The 27,111-nt window shown below is 46.5% G+C and overlaps 1 protein-coding gene across 4 annotated transcripts in view; it reads left to right on the plus strand.

The window, feature by feature from the left end:
- The window catches only part of SDK1 (sidekick cell adhesion molecule 1), a 584,684-nt gene that overhangs the window by 504,211 nt on the left and 53,362 nt on the right, over window positions 1-27,111 (plus strand). For 2 of the 4 annotated variants that reach the window (XM_035130977.2, XM_035130978.2), the window contains exons 30-35: window positions 7,111-7,312; window positions 12,523-12,626; window positions 15,750-15,820; window positions 19,879-20,017; window positions 20,934-20,993; window positions 22,813-22,914. In XM_035130977.2, the coding sequence (XP_034986868.2) occupies window positions 7,111-7,312; window positions 12,523-12,626; window positions 15,750-15,820; window positions 19,879-20,017; window positions 20,934-20,993; window positions 22,813-22,914 (678 nt within the window). The remainder of the gene's footprint in view (window positions 1-7,110; window positions 7,313-12,522; window positions 12,627-15,749; window positions 15,821-19,878; window positions 20,018-20,933; window positions 20,994-22,812; window positions 22,915-27,111) is intronic. The other 2 variants (XM_035130979.2, XM_035130980.2) reach the window with 1 other exon arrangement.

The raw sequence follows: 27,111 nt of genomic DNA on the forward strand, positions 1-27,111 counted from the left end.
TAATGTATGGTCTTGTGTCCTGCCTACATCACACCCTGCTGAGCAATCAGAGAGAAAAGTAGTTAGGTTCCTAAGAACTGGATGGCGTAAAAACACAAATTGACCGTGCATGTACTAAAATTAGGGGGCAACTACGCGCGAGGTTTGCTGTACAGCTATGCATTTAAGTGCAGGGAGGGTACTTGGAAATAAAACGCGTAAGTTTTTACTTCGCACCCCCCCAGCAGTGTCCATATAGAAGCATTTGTGCCCCACTTTTCAGCTAAAAGGGCTCCCAGTAGCTTACTTGCAATAAATTAAAGCAAGACAGCCCTGCCCACAGACTTAACAAAATGCAACATGCAAAAGGAAAAGGACAGGGAGGGGAGAGGAGAGGAAGAAAGCAAACTCAGGCACCACTCCTTTAATAGTAGCACTTGTAATGACCAGGTGGCACAGAAACAGTTCAGGGGCTGATGGATGAGCCCTGCTTCTTATCTCTCCCACGGAGGCAGCTGGGTGGAAGAGGTCCTGCCAGGTGACAGCTGAGGGGAGAGCAGGCCTGATGGAGCTGGTCTCTCATTAGAATGGCAAATGGCCTAATATCTAAAGGCAAGCACAGACACGAGATGAGGATGAGGCAGGGAGGCACAGTTGACGGAGGATCTCGGAAATAGGTTTGCAGGATAAACCAGCATCTTTCCATACCGTGCGATGTGGCTCTCCTTTTACTGTCACATTTGAGCAAAACTGGAAAGGATGTGGGTCACAGTCCTGCCACGCAAAATGGCAGCTCTGCATCCAGTCCCCTTTTCTTCTCTCTGTCATGTTTTGTAAATCGTGTCCTCCCTAAAAGAGGGCACGTGTTGCGGTGAGACCTGGAGACCGACCTCCTGTGTTGTGGGTGGGTAAGATTGGTCAACCACAATACCTGATTGGTAGGTCCCTCGATGTTGAGTTCAATCTGGCCAATGGGGCACAGTCCAAATGGATTGAAGGACCTATATATACCTATGCACGTGACCCAGAGCTTCCTCTTTCGGCACGTGCATTGGAACACCCACCCACCTCTCCCTACTTTTAGGGCTTTTTGCGATTGACCTTGCTATGGCGTTGTGTGTCGTCTGTCATTGGGACAGGGGCACGGCAGGAATTTTCCCCACTTGTTGCCATTTGGGTTTCGCCTGCCACATAGCAAATTGTCACAACTTGTAAGGTTGCGGATAGGCTCTGGTTCAGGTGATAGGGATGGGAGAGAGCTCTCATCATCCCTATGTGAAGGATATTCCATTAAAGGAATCCATGGACTCAAATGGTTTGGTCAAGCCCTGAGAGAGGGTTGTGCCCATGCCTGAGTCCAGGGGGACATCTGGGTGGCGGGCATAGTCTATTCCTGGCTTTTTGCCTATCCAGGTGTTCACCCTAGGCTGACCTATGCTGGTGCCCTGGGTCAGCGCTACCTGGAAGGGTGCAGGGAGCTAGTTGAACCAGAGCCTATGCAACCACTCACTTTCTGTAATCAATAAAGTTGTGGCCCAAATTCTGCCAAAAACCAAAACTAAAATTTAAGTCAAGTGTGAATTTATTTGGGGGGAGGTCTCTGGGTCTGAACACGCAAGGTGATGACAACATAAAAGTGTTTATTTCCCCTTCCCTGTTCCATATTCTAGGGTGCTGCTGGGGCGGGGCTGGGCGTATGATGTGACCCCCCCCCATCCTGCCCTGTTTTCCCTTTGCAGGGAGAGAATGAGAAACTGGACGTGGGATTGGTGTTTCTGACGACAACCCTATGATCTCACTTATTCCACCTTAAAATTGGGGTGGATCACTTGGGAGTTAGCCACCCCAAAATTTAAATTTCATTCACATTGGACTGGGAATTGGGCACCTCTGTAATCCTTTAAGCTCCTTTAGGAACCTATGTGTCAATCGGTTATGTAGAAATACAAAGCATGTCCTGAGCTCCTTATAGCCCAGTGCACTTGTTAAGACCAAAGCAGCCCTGGATTTCTATAATCCTATGGATTTCAGTGTTACAGAGATGCCCTTTAGGCTTTCGATGCAGCCTGCCCAGAGTGGAACTGTGAGATTCTGCATGGCAATCCCTGCTGCTAACAAGAAATCACTTTTTCTCACCCTGTTTGAAGGAGGGACAATAGAAAGACTTTGTGCCCTTAAAAAAATATGGAAGGGGGACGGCAGGTCATGAGCTGAGGATACACTTGGCATTCGGGAGCTCCCAGCTTCAGTCCCCTGCATGGACTCTCTGCTTGGTCGGGGGTTCCTGTTGGCCTCACCTGCCAGAAATAATTGTTCTTGGGATTGTTCTACTGTAAACTCCTGTGGGCTGGTACCATTTCCTACTAGCAGCTTTGGAGCTTATGGGGCAGTGTGGATGGTTTTTGAAATCATTACGAAGAAAAGGACTGGAACTTCTGCTTTGCTTGATCTGGAAGTTACAGTGAGGTTCGGGATGCTGCAGCACGATTGCTGACGGGAGTGAGGCATTGTCAGCATATAACACCTGGGCTCAGAGATCTGCTCTGGTTGCTTAATTGCTTCTGGGCCAAATTATATGCTATCAGCATATAAAGCTCTTAACATCCTGGGATCTGTTTACCTGCAAGATCACCTTCCCCCATCTGTGCCCACTCAACCTCTTTGATCAGTGGAGCTGGCACTTTTACAGGTGCCACATAATATCCCCACTATTTCGAAGAACAAGATTATTCAGTGTGGAAACACCAGCACTTTGGAACTCCCTGCCAATTGATATCAGGCAGGTGCCTTCATGGAATTCTTTTTTTAGACAAGCCTACCCAGAGGTTTGGGAGACCCAGGTGGTGCTGTGGTTAAACCACTGAGCCTAGGGCTTGCTGATCAGAAGGTCAGCAGTTCGAATCCCTGTGACGGGGTGAGCTCCCGTTGCTTGGTCCCAGCTCCTGCCAACCTAGCAGTTCGAAAGCACGTCAAAATGCAAGTAGATAAATAGGAACCGCTACAGCGGGAAGGTAAACGGCGTTTCCATGTGTTGCTCTGGTTTGCCAGAAGCGGCTTTGTCATGCTGGCCACATGACCTGGAAGCTATACGCCGGCTCCCTCGGCCAATAATGCGAGATGAGCGCGCAACCCCAGAGTCAGTCACGACTGGACCTAATGGTCAGGGGTCCCTTTACCTTTTTACCCAGAGGTTTAGAATGTTTGCATGCATTTTAATTTATTTTAGTCTGTTCTGCCGTGGTTTAAACTTTCTGTGTGTTTTAAACTATGGTCAGTTGCAATCGTTTTAGCATATATTTTATTGTTTTATCATTTTTGCGAACAGCTTTGAGGGTTTCCCCCCTACCATCAAAGAGTATCTAGATTTCATGAGGGAGAGAGAGAGAATGCAAGATGCAGCCCTGCTTCCTGCTCTAAGGTACACACATGAGAAGAGAGAATCCAACCCCCCTGGGGGACCAGCAAACATTTGCTTCCTCTGAAAGAATAACCCTGAGCACTTAAGCGCCAACCTTTGTATCGCCCTGCAAGGCTCCCGCCATCAGTGCCAATGTCTCTCTGAAGCTGATGGCTTTCTATTCTTCTGGCATCGTCTGCTGATAGAGGGCTGCTGAGAGGTGCTGAGCCATAAAGCAAATGTTCCCAGGAAGGCAGGGCAAGAGAGGAACTCGGGAGACAAACTGTTCTTTGTGGGAAGTGGCTGGAGGTTCCCGAGCCGCTGTACGTACCTCTTGGTGGAAACGGGAGCCAATGGGGTGGGATAGAACGAGTTGTTTAGAGGCGAGCTGCTGTGGCTTTGCTGATCAATGCCTGCTTTATTACACGCCACACATTTTAATCAGAATCGATAAGCTCCATGATAAACAATTAAACAATTATTCCTCACTCTATTGAGTTTTTCGGTTGAAATCAATGGGTGCTGCTTTCGAGAGACACTGGCAGGGTGGGAGGGTTAACCATTTGCTGCCTCCAGAGATTTCTCAGCTGCTTGTGAGAGGCTGGCTTATTTAAACCTGGCACTTTCAGAGTGATTAAGTGCAGGGACTCAAGAAGAGTCCCTGCCTGGTTCACTCGTTGGGCTTGCCCTAAAATGCTGTACGGCGCTGCAGGGATATTGGCGCATGTGTGTGCAACACAGCCATGTGGGAAGTGTCCATTTTGCCAGGGGAGGCAAATCTCCTCAGCTTAATGATATCTATTCCAGGGCAGTGAATGAGCTGCCCTCCAGGGATCCTGCAGGACTCTTATCCAGTGGCATAGTAAGGGGGTGCAGTGGGGCGGTCTGACCCGGGTGCCACCACTGAGGGGGATGACAAACTGGAAAAAATAAGTATTTTAAAAATAAACTTATTGAAGCTCCTCTCCGAGAGGTGGGCGGGGCTTCCCGGGTCCCGGATGCCACCCTCCTTGCCTTGGGACCTTCACCCCACCCCCAACCTAGCTGGCCAATCGGCTGCAGGCTGGGGGTGGGGCAAAGGCAAGGCAAGAGCTGGTGCTGCCGAGGTTGACTTTCTTAGCCCCCTACTAGCAGCGGCTGGGTTTTTTGGGCCGCTGTGGCGGCCTGCCGAGGAAGCAGAGGCCCATGCGTAGAGGCTGAGGCCGCAGCAGCTGAGCTCCGGGATGCGCGGGTGCCCTGGACGACCTCCCGGGCTGCTGAGCCAAAGCTGCTTATGCTCACAATGTTCAGTAAATAAACCAGAAAACAACACTTGTGACTGTATCTTATTTTTCCTTCTTTTAATAATTTGAATGGGGGGGGGGCTTGACAAGAAATTTTCCGCACTGGGTACCACCTGACCTTGCTACGCCTCTGCTCCCATTGTGCCTGACCATTGGCCATGCTGGCTAGGACTGAAGGGAGCAGTTCAAGAGCACGGCCTTGACTCCCCAGGGTTTACTCGGAGGACTGTGGCTCCTTGCTGTCTTGGGCAATGAATCATTCCCCAAATCTGCTATTTGGAGTTGCCTGGGAACAAACAAGGGATTCTGCAGATAATCGTAAAGAGGAGTCTATAAAAATGCCCTCTTTGATTACTTGAACATTTTTCTTTTCCGCCAGGCCTTTGGCTTTAAATTATCTGTGGCCTCTTGAAGTGGGTGGGATGGGGTGGGATGCTTTAACCCTGCCCTTTAAATATATGAATGCTCCCTTTTAAAAAATATTTTTGTTGAATTTTATCCATATAACCCAAATAACAAAATAGAACACACAAAAACTGAACTGAACCAAACCAAGGCTGGCATGGGATGTTATATTCCTAAGAAGAAATGATAGCTCACATTCTTGGAACACGAGGGGGGAGTGGTGTTAGGGCTGGAATAATGTTGTGATTGGCATAAAAACAGAATGAACAGTTACATGGTACGGAGAAAAGTTATATTGATCCAGGTCTTCTGTTTGCAGAATCTGGCCTTTTACAAGTGTGGGCGTCTGTTCCTTCCTCCCCATCTCACCTGCGTCACCTTTGGCAAACTGGGGCATCACCTCGGTTCTTGCAGAAAACACATTGAACTTGGCAGGGTGTAGGATATAAGTGCTAGACTGGAGCATGACGCCAATGATGACGGGGGGGGGAGGGAGGGAGAATTGGAACAGAGGGCAAGAACCTGGGTGGAAGTATCTATGCAGGCTGGAAAATTGGAGTAGAGTTCAATAAGGAGATTTCAGTCTCATGCAGCCTCTGTTCAAGCCATGGCTATGGGCTTTCTCAGGCAAAGTTCTCCACAACCATTTCATCTCAGCCTCGCATTGATTCTACCTTCAGTGGAAACCACAGGTGTTCTCTGACCTTGGTGACCCTTGTGAAGCCTCCTTTTTGCTTTCTCTAAGGGCACACTTTCCTCAAGGCCCAGAGAAGCAAGGGCTGTTCAACAGGGAGCAGAATTGCCTCTTTTAGCATCTAAAAAAAAATCATTCTTATTTGATTTTGCAAATACAAGATTATAAAAATCCAAATATACATCCATATACAGAGATTCCTCTGAATCTCGCGACTTCCCCCCACCCCCTCCATGGGGTCCTATTTTGAACATTTACAACTGCATATTCTTCCATATAACTTTTTATATGAATCCATATTGCCCATAGTATTTGTTAAACTACAAGTGAAATCAAAATCCTGCCAGTGTTTCCATCTGCTCACAGTGGTCTCCTAACCTAAATAACTTATAAATTTTTCCCATTCCTTTATAAAGTTTTTGTCCTCTTGGTTTCTGAGTTTTCCAGTCAGTTTTGCCCATACCTGCCAAGTTGCTGTCGGAGAAATAAGGGACCAGGCCAGAAGTAGCAGACCGGGAGTAGCACTGCCGCCATTTTGGAACTGGGCGGAGCAAGCTCAGAAGTGACTTTTGATGCTGCTTTGCCCAGTTTCAAAATGGCCACCGCGCCAGAAGTCGCACTGCAGCCATTTTGGAACTGGGCAGAGCAGCATCAAAAGTCGCTTCTGAGCATGCTCCGCCCAGTTCCAAAATGTCCGCCGCGCCAGAATAAACCGGGGGAAAACAAAAAATCCGTTTTTTCAGCTAGGAACAACTGGAAAAACGGGGATTTCCCGGCGAATATGGGAGACTTGGCAGCTATGGTTTTGCCATTTTGGCATAGTCCCATCAGCTTGGTTTGCCATTCCTCTTTGGTCGGGACTTTGTCTTCTTTCCATCTCTGGGCTAGTAGCATCCGGGTAGCTGTTGTTCCATACATAAAAAGTATTTTCTGCTCCTTTGGAATGTTGGTGCCTATAATTCCTAATAAAAAGCCTTCTGTTTTGTTTTTTTAAACAAAGGTTGTTTTAAACATTTTTTCCACTTCATTATATATCATCTCCAAAGCTTTTATTACCATACAAGTCCACCACATATGATAAAAGGTACCTTCTTTTTCTTTACATTTCCAGCAGATATTTGTACTTGTCCTATACATTTTTGCTAACTTACCAGGAGCCAAATACCACTGGTACATCCTTTTCATGTAATTTTCTTTCAGTTTACAACATGCTGTATTGCCTCTTTTAGCACTGATGTAACAACATATAGAAGAACAAGTTGGGCTCAGTGTCACTACATTAGGGGGTCTTCTGTTTATTGCCTACCATCTTAATTTTTTTCTAAGAATAACAACTTTATATTTCATTCCAGAACGGCCGGCTCCTCCCCGTGAACTGAAAGTCCCCCAGTCCGAAGTGACGTCCCGAAGTTTGCAGCTACATTGGGTTCCTGGGAGCGATGGGTCTTCTCCGGTGCGCTACTTCACGGTGCAAATTAAGGAGCTTCCCGGCGGCGAGTGGCAAACATACTCTTCATCCATCAGCCATGAAGCTACCTCCTGCCTAATTGACAGGTACCACAGACAAACCACAGCCAGAAATGGCAGGAGACACAGCACACCTTGACCACAGGTAGCACCCTCTGACCTTGGAGGCCCAGAGAGACTCCTCCATCATTGTAGGAAGGGGGTCAGAATCAGGGAAGATCTCCACTATATATTTGATTTATAATAAATTTTTATTAATTTTGCAAAATAGACATAGAAGATACATAATCATAATCAGCCACCCTCTTCCACCGCCGCCACCCCCCACGAGCCACCTCCTGCCACAAGAGAACTCCATGCGGGGCGGATAGTTGAAGGCGGACCATTTTATAGCTGGGTTTCTCCCCTCCCTCCTTCCCCCCCCTCCCAGATCCCACTCCTGCCACCATCCACTATATATTTGAGGCACATTCAGCACACATGGCTTCCCCCAAATAATCCTGGTAACTGTAGTTTGCTATTGGTGCTGCAAATGATAGCTTTGTGATGGGGAAACTGCAGTTCGTATTATTCTTTCAAGGAAGTCATGTGCATCGAATGCCCTGCTTAACAAAATTTCCGCTTAACGAAAGGTTTTTTCTAGCGGAGGTTGCCTCGCTAGACGAATGCGTTTTACGAAAAATTCGTCTAGCAAATCGCGGTTTCCCATAGGAATGCATTGAAATTCAATTAATGCGTTCCTATGGGCAAAAAAAAATTCAAAAAAAAATTCAATGCATTCCTATGGGATTCGCTAGACGAATTTTTCGTTATAAGAAAAGACCCGTGGAACTAATTTAATTCGTCTAGCGAGGCACCACTGTATGGTGTGGACCTGTCCATACCTGAAGCCCTGACTTGCAAAGAGAGGATCAAGTGGCAGCCCTCCATCTAGTTGCTCTCATGCAGGCCTGCTAAAGTGAATGCAGTGGTTCTGGGAGTAAATAGGTTTTGGGTTGTGGCTCTGGGAACTCATCCAGAATAAAGTAATAGGTTATTGATTACGTTTGTACATATGGTTCTAGTCCTGGCAGAAATGTGCAGCCTTGTGCCCCTCTTCCAACTCCACCTTGAAATCCCAGGTGCCCTTGAATGGTTTACAGTAGAAGGACCCTGAGGTGGGTGGGTGTGGATGGATGGATGGCTTTAGAAAGGGTTTGGGCAAATTCATGGAGGAGAGAGCTGTCAAAGGCTACTAGGCACACTGGGTGTTCTCTGCCTCCACGGTCAGAAGCAGCCATGATTCTGAACACCAGTTGCTGGAAACTACAGGAGGGGAGAGGGCTCTCGTGGTTGGATCCTGTTGAGGGTTTCCCACAGGCATCTGATTGGCCACGGTGAGAACAGGATGCTGGATCAGATGGATCATTGGCCTGATCCAGCATTTTGATCCTGCTTTCTTCTGTTCACATTGAACAGGATGCAGTCAAGGGGACAGAAGCTGGATTCTATGGCACTGTGTTAAGTGGTGTGCAGAGACCTGGCTTTTCTTCAGCCTTAGGTTGACTGCAGATATGCAATGTGTAATACAATAGTCGAGACTGCTCCCCCATCCCAGCCTTAAAGGAAGTGCTCCTGATTCTAGTCTATGGCTGTAATATTCTGACAAATCAATGTAGGTGAACAAGTTCCATGCAGATTTGTGCTTTGCCTTGGTGGGGGTGTGGTAGCATGATGGCTGCCTGCAAAGATCCACCCTGTTCTCCCCCCAGTCTTGTTTTTTTGGGGGGGAGCAGCCCTCATTCTCAGTTGGACTCCATGTGGAAAGTCTTTATCAGAGGGGAGGGTGGAATTTTAAACCCAGACAAATTGTTTTCCAGTTGTTTTAACATGAGATACAGTAATTGGCAAACTGCTGGCTTTTTCCCTCCTCCTTTCCTTGCCCCGCCCATCAGCAATGCAGGAAAACCCAGACCTTTGCAAAGTCCCTTTTTTGCAGCGATAGCTGATATTCATTCCCCTCTACTGCATTGAGATTCTGTCTCTGTGAGTTCCTTATCTTGTTTTCAGATGAAATGAGGGCAATTTTATCTGTACGGCCATACTGAGGAATAGAGAGATAACATCGCCCTGTTTAAACTGCGTTATCCAGCCTTCATTAGATTGTGCTGGAATTAAAATTCTTGAAGTGATTGCTTGCTGAAGCCACCCTGTACCTACAAGGAGACTTGACTTGCCACTTGCTGTTCATAACACACACACACACACACACACACACACACACACACACACACACACACGGCCCTATGAAGGAAATGAGGCTCTTTTGAATATCGTATTGGCATACCAGCAAAGGAAACTGGCTAATGGGATGTGGATCTTTGGCATCAAATTAGAAACTACTAGCTCACTGCAGTTTGAAAATGTTCAAGTGTGAGGAAATAACTTCGTCGGGCAATAATTTTCACCATCAGAAAAAAGGGCTGCAGGGCACAGGGGTGGAAGGTGTGGCCTGTTTATTGAGCATTGATTCTGATGTGCTTACAGGGCTGTTACATGAAGTCATAGGTACCAATTCTATGGGATGGAGGACATCTCAGCCCCCCCCAAAAAAACCTATACAGTGTTACCTCTACTTACGAATAACTCTACTTACGAATGTTTCTACTTACGAGTGGAGCTCCGTCCGCCATCTTGGATGCGGTTTAGATAGGATTTTTTCTACTTACGAATTTTTAGATAGGGTTGCTTCGACTTATGAATTTTTTCTCCCAATGCATTCCTATGGGATTTGACTTACAATTTTTTTCAACTTACAAATGTGCGTTCAGAACGCATTAAATTCGTAAGTAGAGGTACCACTGTATTGGGACAAGAATCTTGAGGTGCCAGGCCTTGCCTGTATTGTTTTACTGGTACTGTTGTTGTGGGTTTGTCATGGCTTTTGGCTAGAACAATAAACTTACAGTGGTATCTCAACTTACGAACGACTCGACAACCGAATTTTTCGACTTACGAATGGGGCAAATGGCCGCACACTTACGAATTTCTCGACATCCGAACGGAAACTGCAGCAGTTTTAGATAGGGTTTTTTTGACTTAAGAATTTTTAGATGGAGTTGCTTCGACTTACAAATTTTTCAGTCTCCAATGCATTTTTATGGGAAATCGCGTTTCCAGTGACACTTTTCGACTTACAATTTTTTTGACCTACAAAGGTGCCTTCGGAACGGATTAAATTCGTAAGTTGAGGCACCACTGTATATTGATGAATTTATATTCTTATACAGCGCAATGAATGTTGTGTTATGGACATGTTTCTCTCTGTGTGTGCAGATTCTGATATTTGTTTACTACATGTTTAATGCAAAACATAGTTTTGGCAAGGGTAAAAAACCAAAACCATATTTGTATATGTATGAAGAACTGTACTGCATTTGGAGAAGTGGAATGGACGAGCCCAAAGTGGGAGAGATGCACTTGGGCAGAGACAGAGAGAGAGAAGTCTGTGTGATATGTTTGTGCGTGAGTAAGTGAGAAAGAGAGAGTGGTATTTGTGTGTTTGTGGTCTGTATGTGTACAGCAGCAGCGTATATGTGTGAGAGAGGGAGGGGGAGGGGGGAGGGAGAGATGACCAATTTGTATGTTTTCTTCTGGTCTTGGGGAAAGCTCCCTGTTGTTATTAGACTACAACATCCTCATTGTGTATGTATTGGGTGTGGGTGTGTAAATATTGTGTGATTTCCACAAGCAGGACCACCAGGACAGAGCTGACTTACAGGGGAAGGCTGAGGTTGTCCAGGGGGAGCAGAAGTGACTATATTCTCATTAGTTTTGGATTGTGCCACACAACCTTTTTTTTTTTTTGGTACACACAGCACTTCCTCAATATTCTCCGTATATCCACTAGCCCAAAAAAGGTTGGGGACCCCTGTCCTGTTGTGAAAGAATTGATCAAATAGCAGCTATATCCTGCGGTCTAATAGGACAGTTGCCCCTTTCCCACTTCCCCATTCAATCCAATGGAGAAATGTAACTTGCAGACCCACAGGTTGTTCTCCCTCTGCAATTTCCATGATCGCGGCAACTTTAGAGCGTGCATATGCATAGCAGCCACTCTCCTGTCTTCATTTTTCTTTTTCTTCTTCTTCTTACCAAGATCCAAGGAGGGGCAAATGTGTCGCCAGGTTCCTATGAGCATTTTCCCTGCGGGGACTGCTCAGAGCAATTCCGTGCACACTGTCCATCACGCCTGTGTTTTATCCCACCACGTTTAAATATTCTGTCCCTGGTAATCTTATCTGCATTGCCCGTTGGCCCTCCAGGACCAAGCCCAGCAACTGGCTTCAACCGATTAATTAGCTAAGCCTACTACGTGGGACTCTGGACCCGAGCAGACTTTGTTAGGGACTCAAAGGGAGCCTCCCGCTAGCTATGCTGGGAACTCTGCTGAAGTCACCTCAGCTGGAAGTCAGTCTTTGCATATCTTTAAGTCACCGAGTACACAGAAAGCCTGCAGGGAATCCCCTGTCACTGTCTGTGTTAAATAAGCTGAGTAACACTATTAGTTGGAAACGCAACCGCGATTAAAAAGCAGCACTCCTGGAGCACAGTCTCCTAGATTAGCCAAGATGCTTGTGGCTGGGAGCCCACATCATCTGTTCATCTGTTCTTCCATTTGCTCTGCTTGCCCTTGAATTAATCCACTGTTGTCTCCTGCAAGTGGAGCAAGGGCAGGTGTTATTTGACCACCACCATGAAAGAAAGGTCATGTTGAGTTGCATGGGCAGCACTTGAGAAACAGGAACCCTGCAAAGGGGGTGTTTGGGTTTCAGCTTGTGCCTCTGAACTGGATCAGAAGAGCCTGGCTGCAGCTGGATCAGGCCAAAGGGGGCCCATCCAGTCCAGCATTCTCTTCCACACAGCAGTCAAACAGAAGCCCCAAAGGCAAGAAGGACTGGAGTATGACTGCGGTGCTCTCCCCACCTGGGATTGCCAGCAGTGATATTATTCCAAGGCATGCTGCTTCTGACATAGAATGCAGCCATCGTGGCTGTTAGCCATTGATAGCCCTCTCCATGAATTTGCCTAGACCCCTTTGTAAAGCCCTCCAAATTGGTGGCCATCCCTGCTTCTTAGGGAAACAAATTCCACAGTTTAACATGGTGCAATAGCGTGGCTTCAGGAAAAGGGAGACAAATTGGGTAATACAAGCTGCGCTTACAATATTTGTTGTGGGGAGAGCTGCTCAAGGCAGCTGTGGATAGCCAGAGAGAAGCATTGATCCACCTTCTGTTAACCCTTTCCCCATTTTGCAGGCTCAACCCATTTACTTCCTACAAGCTGCGCCTGAAAGCAACCAACGATATTGGAGACAGCGACTTTGGTGCCGAGACGGAAGCAGTCACAACGCTGCAGGATGGTAAGGGCACCCCAGCTGGATACTGAGCATAGCTGTTTCTCTTTCACAGTAATCCAGGGGATCTATTATTCCCCAGTGCATTCGGTCCCAGCGTTGTACCTCCGGATTAGGGGACAGGATTATGCCTAGGGCTACAACTCACCGTTTGGGTGCTATTGACAGAAGCAGTAGCACAGTTTAGCCTCCTCAACAGTGAACTGCCCTGCAGTGCCTTCAGATAATGAATCTTGCTGATTTAAACCCCGTTTGATTGTCTTCCAGGTTCTGTGCTAACGAACCATTATCTTTCCTGAAATTGAATAATTTAACAAGGAACATTAAAAATGAATGTAGAATTGAGCCTATGTTTGGAGAACTTTCTCCAATTGTTTTCACTCCAAATCCACTTTCAGGCTGCAGAAGTGCTAAACGGTTGAACGAGAGAGAGAGAGAAAGAGGAGGGTGTGCATGTCCAGCAAGCACAAACATTTTAGACTGCTAGTTTGTACAGGCAAAAAGCAATTTACAATTGCAAAGTGCTTCTCTCCCTCCCCCCTTTTTTGTGTGTGTCTCGGATGAGTTTCAGGTGCTTTTTGTTCAACATGGGAAAATAATAATGGAGTACAGTAATTGTTCAGTGCATGTGTACGGTTGTTTGATGTAGACGTGAACTTTCCTATTCAAGGCAGTCTTTAAGGTATCAAGGGTTAGGGTACAGAGGCACATCCACATCCCCAATGGACAGGCAGAAGGCTAAAGGAAAGTAATTGCCTGATGGTAAGACTGAGGAAGGTAAGACAAGGTGGTAGCAGATAGGTGCATGAGCCAAAAGGCACACTAATAAACTATCTAGCAGGTCAATAGAGAAACAGGTACTGTACACTGGTCCAACAGGAACTTTGTCTTTCTCGGGGGACAAGATGCTCACATTGTAAAGAATCAGGCTGAAGTCTGAGGCTCCATAAGCGCATGTGAAACCACAACGGTTTCTTCAATCGACCGACATTGCTGAACCAGTGAGCTTCAGATACTACTTTTGGCAAGCTGTCCTGCTAAAACACAGGCAATAGCATGCTTGGGCCCAGTCAGTAGGACCTGGGTGGGTATGTGTGTCCATGTGTTTGAGATTCCTGGTGAGTTATTGGGAACAGATCTTGATCTGAGATGAAGATGCATGCTCAGATCTTTCTCCGGCATTGCATTGGGAAGAGAGGTATTACAGAAAGCATTGAATGGAGCTGGGTGGAAAACATGAGCTCACTCCTCTCAAAATCTGTGACTGCACTTCAGATCATGTCCCAACCCCCTTCATGCCAGGACAGAAGGCTTATCCACACTCTTCCAGGCAGAGTCTAGCACTTCAGTGCCCCATGTCCAGGCTTTCCCCCTCCTTAAGCTTTAGTGAACAGTTGAAGCAAACTCAGTTCAGGTTTTCTGCAGATTGATGTTCACTCTGATTGAGCTTCAAAGAGTGGGTTTTTGCAGGCAAAGCATTGGAGGTTGGGGTAAGTGCTCAGACATGGAGCTTTCAATTGTAGACTGTGCCTGGAAAAAGCAAAGCGTGGATAAAACCAAGCTCTAAATGTGTTCCCACTGCACCTCTGCTGTTATCTACCCCTCCCTGCAAAAGACATAACAGAGGGTGGGGGGTGTCTCACTAAAGCATGCTAATGAATCCTGTTTATTAACACCACCCCCCTTTTTTCCTGGGGAAAGCAGGAGTGGGGGCTTGCAGGGAAGAGGGTGCTCTGCTTCACACATTTGGACTTTTGCGATGCTCAAATAGTTTTGGAGGAGGAATTCAGGAGCGAATGGGTTTACAGATAGAAGGAAACTTGAGTGGGGTGTGTCCATTGCATCCCACCCCCCATGTCCAAAGAGCTTCTGGATTGTGGCTGCAATGTGGAGGATACTATTCCTCTTGGACAGCAACTCTGCAGTTGTAAAGACGAGTGACTGCAGTTTGTGTGGCTTTCATGTGCCAAGTCTACTTTGGATCACCTTTGTTTTAAAACCTGCATTGGCTGCAGTGTACATTCAACATCTCTTCTGAAAACTCTCTGTTATTCATAAACTCTCCATTAAGAGCATTCATAAGTGATGCACAAAGTGCATAATAGCTTAAGAAGCCCCTTTTAGCATAACGCATGAAAAACAGCATGCATGGGAGCATCTAGTGAGCTGTTCTCTGGACACGCAAATCAACTGCAAAGTGGAATGTGTGCTGATTCCAAGTTGGAAAAGTTGTTTAAGTGAATCAGCCCTGGCTGAGCATATTGTCAAGAACTCTAGAATCTTAGTTTTACCTGAGATGATCATAAAATGCCTGGCTGTTATAAATTCACCAACATCAGGGTGAGCTCCTTTGAAAATAAACCAACTGGTCTGCAATGCAAAGGACCCTACAATTATCTTTGGGCTTCCAAGCAGCCTTTGGGCTGGTGTTTCTCCCTGCCTGGGAATTGGATGTAAATGGAGTTTCAAAGGCAGGGGTAGGGTCTGTGGCTCCATATCAGGAGGCAGAAATCCCCAGAGGTGTCCGCAAGCCTTGGGATGTGCTGAAAGCTGGCCTTTGAATCCCAGCCTTATCTTTAGGCTGCCACAGTTTGTCTCATCTCTCTCTCTCTCTTTGCTGCAGCAGACTAGCACAGCTGATGTTCTGGGGGTCATTCCCATTATATATGTCTACATAGATAGATATATCCTTCCCAAAGAGCACTTTGGGTTGGGTTTTGGAAAACCCAGGGCCCCCACTGGCCTCTATACAACAGAAATGATTAACTGTAAAAGCTGCTCACCTCCTCAGCAAACTCAGAGGATTTATTTTGCTGAGCAAACCCGCTGCGGCTAGTGGAGCATTTTAGTGTGGAGAGCTGGGAGCGCCTGATAAGCTTCCCCGGCTTTGTCCCTGATACATTCTGCGCATTTGCTGCACAGGTAGGATAGATGCTCAAAGCAGGTTTAGGCAGCTGGGCCTCTCACAGGTGGGGCGGGGGAATGGCAGGAGGGAGGCCGCCACTCGCTCCTTTGCAGCACAGCAGTGCCTCTGTGGCAAGCCAGGCGAGGAAGAACTTCCAGCAACAGAATGCGTTCTCTGCTTGTTTCTCACTTTCATGCTTGTTTCCTTTTTATCTCCATATTTAGTTCCAGGCGAACCACCAAATTCTGTGTCCGTGACCCCACATACCACATCCTCTGTCCTCGTTCAGTGGAAGGTTAGTAGCATATAAAAGTTGGGGGTGGGGGTCTCTTGACCAGGGGAGCACAAAAAGCAGGCTCTTAGGAAATACACAAGAGCTGGCGGTCCAAAGGATTCCTACTTTTTTCCGGTCACTCGTGGGGGCAAAGGGGAAGTTGCACACCTCTGACCTTCTGAGGAGGGTGCAGGACTGATAGCCCACAGCCACCAGATGCCCTCCCAGCCACGACCTTGCATGCACATGCACCAGAATATGCCCTGAGACCACACACTTCGGTTGAGTCTCCCTGCAATTCATCACTATCTATGTTAACAGTCTCTGCTGCCTCACTGATGTCTCTTAGGGTGTGGCTTAGCTTGCGCAGAAGACCTTCTCCATGCAGCAATAACACTCTCAGTTACAACATGCTGAACAAATGCAAGGTGTGTTGAACGTTTTCACCCAAGGAGGTGTGTGTAGGCATCAATCAGGAACTCACCTCCCAGTCAGTCGTATAATGGAACAAACGGAAATGCAGACAGAGGGCCGCGAAAGGGCACGTGTTAGGAATAGAGGCCGGTCCTGTTGATAGATTTCGGGTGGATAATACATGTGAAATAGGTGGTAGTTTAGATAATTACGTGCTTTTTATTTCATGAAAATGTAATGGGATAGTTGCACTCGAGCCACATCGAAAGAACTGAAGGCAATTACATGTCATTACCACGCTTATGTTATTTGGGTGCTCAGCAATTTAGACGCGAGGTAGTTTTCAGATAAAAAATGTAAAAGAAGCTTAAACTAGCTAAATGCTGAGGAAACACAGCCAAAACACCAGTTATCATGGGTTACCCGGCACAAGGCAATGTTTTAACATGCTGTTTGGAAATGTACTGAAGCAACATTAGGTCTGAGGCTTTAAGCTTCTCAGCTCATTGTTTTGACCCACCTTGGAATGAATTGAGACATCTTTGTAGAATGAGGTGATGGTTCTGTAGTTCAAGAGTGATTTCAGAGTCCCTTTAGTGTTAAATTTAACTTGGGTGCTTTGTTCTAGTCTATTTCTGGTTTTGATCCAATAATTTGTCCAAATTTTGCAGTGTAAACAAATAGCCCTTCTCACTCCTCCAGACCTGGCTGGCTGCTACTCATAATCACTTTTAGCTGCCTCTGCAGATCCTCTGGGCCTCTCGTAGAGATAGACAGAAAATCCTAAATAATCCATTACCATCAAAAGCTGGGTTTTGGCCATGAAAGTCGGATAAGAGCAGGATGCCCTGACCTTTCAGCAAAGTACCTTTTCCAAGGCAGAATTATGATTATCAGGGAGGCAGAAAGGAAAGAGCTTCCCTTGCCATTTATCTCTTAGGTCCCTTTGTGCCAGGTATCTAAATAGCTTCTGATTCTGACATAAGATCTGGACTCCAGAGGGAATCCTGCTTGCTTGCTTTTTAATCGGGCTTGATGTGGATCAGGAGGCTTTTACGAGGGACAGGAAAAATAGAAATTTGGGGGGGGGGGTGTTGTGGAGCCCTCATTATCAGAAACTTGATTATCAAAAACTACTTGTTAATTGAACTGGCTGCATTTCCCCTACGTAGATTCTGATCAAGGCAGCCCTATGTAAACAGCCTTCATTCTTATTCACATTTTTAATTAACCAAATGTTACGGATGGTCCCCCAGGCTGTTCAAAAAGTTGGCCTCAGGCAGATGACACAAGACTGTATCAAAATATGTTACTTGCAAGAGTCCTTGAGGCCTCGAGATCAACCCCAACCTGGAATTAGGAGAGCAAATACAATATTCAGTGATAAGAAGTTATGGGAGTCTGAAATGAGACCATGCTATTTTATTCCAGGGGCTGCAGTATAATAGACCCAGTTCTTAGAGGAAATAGGAATGTAAAGAATACAAATCTTTTACTTCATATATGCATGTCTGTAGTGGAGTCAAGCTTAATGTGTTGTGGAAATGGAAGAGACTATTCTTGGCCCACCTTGACTGCACCAAGCATATATTTTGGAGATGAGGCAGGTGCATGCATGAAGAAAGGAATTGATGTGTGGATCCAATACATCCATCAGTACAGGACCGGTGACTGGGAAGGTGGAGTTGCTGTAATCCATAAGGGTGACATGTCTCTTTTAATGAGTTCCCTGTCTAAGATGCAGCCACGTTGAAGCACGGATACAGCAACTGAGCCACAAGAGGGATTCTGATAAGCTACCTATTGCCCTGCTGCTTCACAGCCTCCACTACCAAGGTGACAGATGCGATGTTGAGGATCTCTGGGTAGGCTTCAGTTACAAATGCTGATGTCTCCATAATCAGCGCAACTCAGGATTTTGCAGGCACCATGGCAACCATGGGTCTGCCTCAATGTATGTTAGGCCCAACAGCTGCTGCAGTTCATACATTGGATCCAGTTTTCTGTACTGGACAGGATGAGGTTGATCTTTGGGGAAGAACTCCTTGGTGCCTCTTTATCATTGGCGGTTCTCAGCCTGGTTGAGGTTGGACTTGCTCTTATTTCAAACCTCCTTCACGTGGTTAAAAGCTCGATTGAGATAGTCCACACGCACCTCAAACTAAATGGAGCCAGATGGTCTTCTGTTGGCCCTAAGGGAGCATCCAGTTTACTCTCTCAGTAATCTTTGTGAGTTCCTGGAACACACAAGCTGTTAACGCAATAGCTCTACAGAACCCCCTTACCTGTTTGTTGGTGATCATTCATCCGCCTGATGACCTACAGAGTTGCAAGGAACATAGCAGCAAAGACAGCATCTAGAGCTCAGGTGGATGAAAACTTAGGACATTTCTGACTGCACGTGGCTCATCCCCAAACATTCAACTGAGTTTTCATGGGTGAGAAAAGAAATACCCCAGCTTAGCCTCTGTCCATGTGGGATGCTGGATGCCCCAGTGGCATGACATGATAGTACTGCTTAGTACTTTGAGGATAAAATCACAGAGATAATTCCTGGCCTGGATTCTGCTTTGGGATCCAGGTCCAAAGCAGAGTCATCATCCAGAGTATCAGCTTGGATGAAAATGTGGACTGATGAGTGCTTGCTTGGCCCTTGTCCTTGGCTGGTGAAGCCTTGTTGAAGCAAAATAAAAAAAGGTCCTTCCAGTAGCACCTTAGAGACCAACTAAGTTTGTCATTGGTATGAGCTTTCGTGTGCATGCACACTTCATCATTAAATGCATATTGTGTGAGGGAGTAATGCAAGACCTCTATTATCGAAGCCACCCCTCAGCCCCTTGACTTTGTGAAATTATGCACTAATTTCAAACTTTACATTCCTAGCCAAGGTTGGCAAGTGGGCCATGACTTAACAACTCTGTAAAGTCTCAGATGAACTGGATCCATTTTTGACTTGCGTCCCAGGTTTGGGATGGAAACTGCCTTTGTCACTCTGGTTGATGTCCTGTGTTGGCATAGATAAACCCTACGTGGCAACCTTTACCTCCAGGGAGCATGGCCCTGGATCTGCCTGTGACCTTTGGCTCTTCTGCAGTGGTTCTGCTCCTAGCTGATGGGGCGATTTCACAAGAGACTATTGGTTTTCCCTGAAGAAGTTTGCCATTGGGATCCCATGTGGTCCGGTCAAAATATATTGCCTTCATGTGACTCCATCTTGTCCCCCTTGTTTTTCAACATCTACCTCAAACCACTAGTGAAACTGTTCAGGTGGAGAGGCTCCCATATACGCAGTATTGCAAAGGATGATGGGATGGGATTCTCAAGTTGCCTCCCAGACTGTGGCTGTGGGTTGTGTCCCAGCAGCCTTTTAGGTACAGGACACCTTGCATGTTGTTGTGCCTCATTCCCCAAACAACTGCTTGGAGATGCTTGTGCTGTCCTGGATAGTCTCTTTCATGTCCTTTTAACTTTGCAAGGGATGCTCCTTTTTGGTCATGCGGTGAAATATCTTGGGCTAGCACCAGGGCACCTCCACTTCATCTTAAAGCAAGCCTGCATGGATGACTATTTTAACAACCAACATTTAGGCTGAATCTCATTTGTGGACTAATACTGGGCACAAGCTTTATCTTACCTAACCTATTTTTCACTGGGACATTTTGCAGCCTCCAAATGCTGAGAGTCTGAACGGTCTTCTCTTGGGATATCGCATTTATTACCGGGAGTTGGAGTATGAAAGCACAGTCCCAGGACTGGAGTCCAAGGTCATTAAAAACCCTTCTGCTTTACGAGCAGAGCTTACAGGTGAGCAGCCAATGTGTGCCTTCCCCCCCCCACTTTATGCAGTCCAATTATTTACCATTCAGCTCAGTCTCCAGTGGCTTAAGAAGGGGCACCGAAATGTTTGGCATCTGCATCAAGATGGGCAAGTGCTGAGAATGGTTACTGGGGGGGGGGGGTAAGAGGAAGACAGGCACCTGCTCTGAAGCTCCCTCTGCTAACTGGCTGGTAGATTTATGGTATCTCCAGTGGGGTCACTCAGGGGGGCTGCTGTCCTTCCTCTCCCACCTTCAGTTATTGCTTCCTGCTTTCTGCTGTTTCCATGTTGTGGCTATCTCGATAGTAAATCAGGTGTTCAGAGCTCCATCAAATTAAAGGCTTTATTGATTGGGAGAGAAGAGCAAAGGGTGGGGGGAGTGAGAGACCCAGAGCCATGCCAGTCAGAGCATCGCCTGCCACGCCGTCAGAGGCGCTACTCTCTGAGGGTGTTGCAGACAGTAATGTGAATAAGTAAATGCATAACATGGAATTTTGGGGGGTGGGGTGGGTGTCTTTCTGTCTCCTTGGTTCACAGTCTCTAGCACAAATCCCCTGTGTTCCAGCCCTGGCAGGATCTGGAGGGGGCCTTCTGCCCTAGAGCAGCCTTGCCTGGTGCCTGTTTGTTCCGCGACTCTAAGGACATCTTACGCTTCCTCATATTGCCTGCTTGTTTGATTTCTCTCTGTGGCAAGGAGGCTGAGCAAGCCCTCGTGACTGATGATCTTTCGACACGTTATCTAGAAAGTGATGTGGCTTTTATTGCCTGTCAAGGTGCAGTCCTCAAGCTTAAAGCTGTCTCTGCGCGCGCCGCATCATTTCCTGCTGCCTGTGCTGTACATCATGTGCAATAACTATTTTCCTTGCCCTCTTAACAACTTTCTGCTTTGCTTACCCTGAATAGCCCAAAGCAGCTTCAAGACAGTGAACAGCAGCTCTGCATTAACGACGTATGAATTAACACGTAAGTGCATGTGGATGTACAGAGAGAGAGAGAGAGAGAGAGAGAGAGAGAGAGAGAGAGAGAGAGAGCAAGAGAGCGCTGAAATCCTGGGGAAGAGGCGAGATCCTGGGGACCTTTTAAGGGCCTTATACCAGGGCCATATTAACACCATACTTTTAATGTGTTGTGATACCACTTCAAAGAACCATGCTCCCCCCCAAGGATTCTGGGTGCTGTAGTTTGTTAAAGGTGATGAGCATTGTTAGGGAAGCTGGTTGTTAAACCACTGTGGGAATTGTCACTCTGGGAGGGGAATAGGGGGTCTCCTAATAGCTCTCATGAATTTTCATGAAATCTGTCCACAGTGATTTTGTGGCATGCCTCAGTCCCATTTTCTTGCACTTGGAAATATTATCACCCTTCCAACACCAAAAAAATAAACAAACCCCAAAACAAATGCTCGTGTATGAACTGGCAGGAGTTTGAAAGTCCGTAAAAATGTCTGTTTCATATAATATATCAGATGGTTTTATTTATTATGCCAGCAAAATCTAAGCAGTAAATCAGATACCATCAGCTGTCTGTCTACCTGAAACCGGCAGGCAACACACTGCTCTCTGACTCAGATACGTGGGCAGAATACTGGTAAATAATTCGGGAAATCTGAAATTAGAAGGGCTCATTATTGAACTCCTGAAACTGTTCCCTACGATAATAGTTTGCTGCGACTCTCAGTAATGCCGAAGCTGAAGGGTAACTTGCCAGTTGTGGAGGAACTGATATGCAAATAAAGAGCTTGAGAGCGATGCTTGCACAATTTCGTGACATTTCCAGTCCAGCTGCCTGGCAGTATTTTGCTGGTGGGCTCCCCAGATGCTCCGTGTCCTCTGTAAGATGGGTGGCCTGATTTGAATATGCAAATCCTGGCACCGCAAGTATCTGCAGGTCTCTATGACCGAACGGACCTGGATGTGCTGCTCCTCTCTGCCACAATCTTGCTTATTAAATGTGCTCAGGGCTCCCCGTTCCTCTGTGGTCTCCCTCCTATTTTCCTTCTGCCATCCCCTTCCTGTCAATGCTCATTCCTGAGTTTGAGCTCAGGAATGGTGGCCCAGTGGCCAAAGGCAAAGCTGGTGATGTCAAAATCTTTTCTCGGTTTTGTGGGCTCAGCATTCAAGCTGTGATTGCCTGGGGGAAAGGACGTCTACACACACACACACACACACACACACACACACACACACACACACACAAGACTCTTGCATTTCCAAGCATGCTTCTTGCGTTCTGTCAGTTCCTCTGGACCCAAAGCCTCCGGGGAGGAGCCATAATGGCCTCTGCTATGGCTAATGTTCTCTGCTGTGGATGCATCTTAAGGACGACTAGGATTTGGTCCCCCTTGCTGCATGTAACATAAGATAAAGGGTTCAACCATGTGCAAACAGCCTCTCAGAATCCCCCACTGTTATTTATGGGCAGAGAAACTGCACAAGGCAATGACCATTTCTGGTGGGGGGGGGGAAGAGAAGTTCAACAGTTTCTCAGCTTCAACACTGAGTTTTGGTCCAAATGCCGGACACTGCAAATTTGTGAGATGAGCTAGGGAACTCCAAAAGGGAATTCTCAGCATCTTCACCACACTGTCATTTCCAGTATTCTTTGCGGGGAATGATTTAAACTGATATGAAAGCAAAAGAATGTCTCCTCCTCCAACTAGAATATCAGAGTAATATTAGAGCAATTTGATACCTTTCCGTTTATTCACCTGTCTTCTGGGATACTGAGAACTTTTAAGTGGGACATCAAATATGTTTGTAACGCAATTGTTTTATGTTTCCAGAGCTGAAAAAGTACAAGAGATACGAAGTTGTTGTGACAGCATACAATATTGTTGGGGAGAGCCCTGCCAGCACTCCTGTGGAAGTCTTTGTTGGGGAAGCGGGTAAGTAAGCTGGCTGCTAAAATCCTATAATGTAGATCTGACTCGATTTCCCTAGATCTGCTGGAAGGGGAGAACTCTAAGGAAGCCCATAGTGGAGCTGGTGGCAGCTGGTACCCCAGACCCAGTATATTTAAAAGTGTATGAAAGAAGCACAGAGCAGAGTAGTTTGTTCTCTGGAAGTAAGGTTGGTGGCATATGAATAATAAAATTTTGGTGGTGGTGGTGGTGATGGTTTTGTAAGCAAAAAAGCAAGATGCAGAGATCAGTTTGAAAATGCATGGATAATTTTTTGACATCTCTGGAAAATCCTGGATGGGGAGCAGGCTTTTAGCGCTAGCTCTTTGTCCTTCCCAGGATTTCCCAAACAAGAATAAAATACTGTATGTAAGACGGCCATGATTACAAAATCAATTCTGTGCCGCAAGAGAAATCAGGCAAATTCACTCAGCTTGTATAACATAGACCTGCTGCAGGATTCAACTTTTCTTGGTGCAGAATTTGGTTTGCCTGCGAGCAGAATTTTAACTATCATTTAACCCAAAGCGTACATGAAAATATTTTGCGTGTGCGTGATCATGCGGTGCAGGCAGACACAGCCGTTGGCATCCGGTGCTGAATGAATGGCATATTTCCCTGAAGATCATTTAGGACCAAGTCCCTTTTCAATGCAGATAAGCTTGGTCAGAGCAGAAATGCCCCTGCCTTAGATTTGCCATGTGCTGCCAGCTAAAACAACTGAATCTCATTTCAACCTTCCTCTGCACCTTCACAGAGATTCATTCCTCCATGCATTTATCCTCCATGTGGAAAGGGTGGCTGGGTCTGCCTCTAGTGGTCACCTGTGCAATCCATGCATTGGGCAGGATGTCTGCCGAGGGGATGGTTCTGTAGAGTTTGCTGCATTCATATAGGTGCCTCTTAACAGATGCTGGATGTGTGAACATTGCAGTGAGTGGGGACCAAATACTCTGCAGAACAGAACGGAATAACTGACCAGGAACTCATTACTGTGCTCATTATTCTGTTACACGCTCGTAAAGGGCTGAACTAACGATGTGCACTGATACACTTTGAGCAACTCACAGTTTAATGCAATATCCATATACGAACATACAATAAAAGATAAATAAGGCCTATTAAGTCAGTGAAAATAATGTTTGCGGGGTGGGGGGGGACAACCGTGCTTAAAGTAATATTATTGGGTCAGACACCATCTCTCAGCTTAATCTATAGAGCCGCAGGATCACAACAAACAGTGTGTCTGTGTTAAATAGGAGTTCCTTGAAGGAAGGGGTTTGGTGAAAATTGGATGAAGGCATGTGTGCCTTCCACAAATGGACTTTAGTGTGTGACTGAGCTCAGGCCAGTGAGGGGATTACACGGAGTGCAAAGTGGGGCCCCTGTAGGCACTGTTTTTAGAAGGGCATAGCGTGCGGTGGGGGGGTGATTTTGCTAAAATTGGAAGGGCCCCCTGCCTGAGCTGAAGCTTGTAGATTTAATAAAGAGCTGTTATGCCATTCCCGCCATCATTCAAACAGAGACTCGGGCACAATGGATGGTTCACTAAGCAGGATGCAGCCTGCTGCAAGCCATGTTGGGCTGCCGCTGAAGTTGCTGGGGCAAGGTGTAGCCGATGTAAGGTGCCTCTACATGGAGATGGGATCATGTGTCACCCGCTCTTAAAACACTGCACTGTCTGGCTGTGAGCCACTGGGCCCAATTGGAGGTGTCAGTCCTAGGGTCCTGAGCCACTTAGGGCTCTGTACAGAAGTGCTCTCGGGGCCCTTTCCCAATACTGGGATGAGGAAGCCCCGCCCATGGCCTGGCCTGGGGCAGCTTGAGACAGGGCCTTTTTGGTGTCAGCACCCCCTGTGGAACGCCCTCCCTTGGTGTGGGTGCATGCAATTGCTCCACACACTGTCAAGCTTTAGAGGTCAATTAAGACATTTTTGTCTGCCCAGGCTGAGAGGACCTGAAGTTTGCCCTGGGTCTTAATAGTGATGCCGTATAACATTAACATTTGAGTTTTGCTGGGGGGGGGCATGGTGGTTTTGCTTTAATTAAATATTGCATACAATTGCTGTACTTGATCATTGTTCACTGCCCAGGACTCTCTTTAGAGGAAGAAAGGAACAGAAATAAAATGAAATTGGCAGCAGCAGCATGTTGCGGCTTTATGGGTGTGTTTGCCAATTTCCCTATTTCAGGCAGGCCGAAAAACCAGGAGGTCCACCCATGGCCTCTAGTCCTACGGACGGCACAGCACAGCTCCCAAAATACCACAATGCAAATTTCATTAGTCCAGACTTTGCCAACCTGGTGCCCTCTGGGTGCTTTGCACTACAATTCCCATCACCCCCAGCCAGCAGGGCCATAGGATGCTGGTTCTGGTGGCTGCTGTAGGCCCAGACATCTGGACCCCACCCCCCTGGCCAAAGCTGCATTAGGCCACTCGGTCAATGCAGACTCCCTTTCTGCAGCACAAGCTTATTTTTCCTGCTCTGTTCACCCGAATCTGCACTCCGGTCTGCCTCCCTGCGATGGAGGTTCCTTGCGTCAGGTTTGACCCGTGCCCCCAGCTAATGCGACTCAATCTACTTTCACCTCTGTTACCCTGGTATTTCATATTTAACATGCAAAGGTTCCATTTCAAATTCCAGAATTATTTTCATTACAGTTTCATTAAATCCAAGATGTCTTGGGCCTTGGACAAGCTATTAGCTCCTTCTGACCTTTTCATTTCAAACATCACTGTAATGTTCTGTTATCTTTCCCTAAAACTCCATAAATTAATCAGGGCAGCTGTGCTCTCTCTGAGCGCTCTGGGGCAGTTCTTGCTATTGAGCTGTCAGTATTATATTCCTGCTGCTGTTCTGTCTTCCACCTGCAAAATTTGACAATGGAGTTGTAACACAGTGCCTATTGAGCAACGTATGCTTTTATACAGGAAAGCTACATGGTGTTAAGAGGGCATGTGGATGCGAAGGACATCTTCCAGGAGCATCTTGGGTGGTTTCCTTGGAGGGCTCTATTCTTCAGTTGCTCCTGGTTCTGACCCTCATTGAAATACATCTTCAGCAGCGGAGGCAAATGAAATGTATAATGAGGTTTCTGCTGCAATTCTTCCCAGCCTCAGCCAAGCTCAGTGTCAGGCTGCAGAGTCTATTGGGTGTAATATAAGAATAGCCCACTGGATCAGGCCAATGGCCCAACATCCTGTTCTCACTGAGATTAAATGAGGATTGGGGGAACCTGATATGCTACCTTGAGCTCCTTGGAGAAAAGGGTGTGATGTGAATGCAATAAATAAGAAAACAAAACAAAACACAAAGTGGGCGCAATCTAGTTTCTCTCTCTCTCTCTCTCTCTCACACACACACACACACACACACAAAATGAAGAATAGTCCTGTGCATTTTTTAAAAATGCAAGATGCCTATACAGTACTCTTTTTTAAAAAGGAAAGAAAGAAAGAAGCAAGGAAGGAAGGAAAGCTGGGAATCTGGGGCTTGTGGTTCATTGCAGGGTGGCAACATCCCATCTGCAGATGCCCATGAATTCTAGAAAGCCTTGGGTACCTTCAGCAAGGACATTGGTGCTCCACCTGCAACCTGCATGCAGATCCTCCTGTTCCTTTGCACCCCTCCCCTCCTGGTGTCTCCATCAGGTTCCCTGGCTACTCTCCTTGGCCCACAATCCTGCATGCACTTAGGCTGCTCAGATCCCCCTGAAGTCAATGCCGGAACCGGATTCGTCCCCTTGTCAAGCAAGGATTCGTTCCCACGGTTTCTTCTACACCAGTTCTTGTGAAAAAAAATATTCCGGGTTCTGCAGAAAAGCCAAACACATTTATCATTTTAAAAACCGTGCTAAGGAAGTGGATGCATATACATAGATAACGGAGAGATATCCCTGGCCACAATGAAAACCAAAATAAAGGGAAAGTTTGTGTGTGTGTGTGTGTGTGTGTGTGTGTGTGTGTGTGTGTAACACATCTCCAGATGTGTTGGGCTTCTTTTAAATAGTATTACAGTTGTCTTCTAATTTGGCTATACTATATTTCCATATGATTTTTAAATTTGGTCTGAGGACAGGCCGTCCAACTTTGCATCTTGTCTTAATAGTAATGTACATTATTTTTTTTGGAATACAACAGAGTTGGGCAAAGCAAGAGATCAATGTAAAGACTTGTAGAAG

The sequence above is a fragment of the Zootoca vivipara genome, chromosome 14 (assembly GCF_963506605.1).
Source record: "Zootoca vivipara chromosome 14, rZooViv1.1, whole genome shotgun sequence".
Lineage (NCBI taxonomy): Eukaryota > Metazoa > Chordata > Lepidosauria > Squamata > Lacertidae > Zootoca > Zootoca vivipara.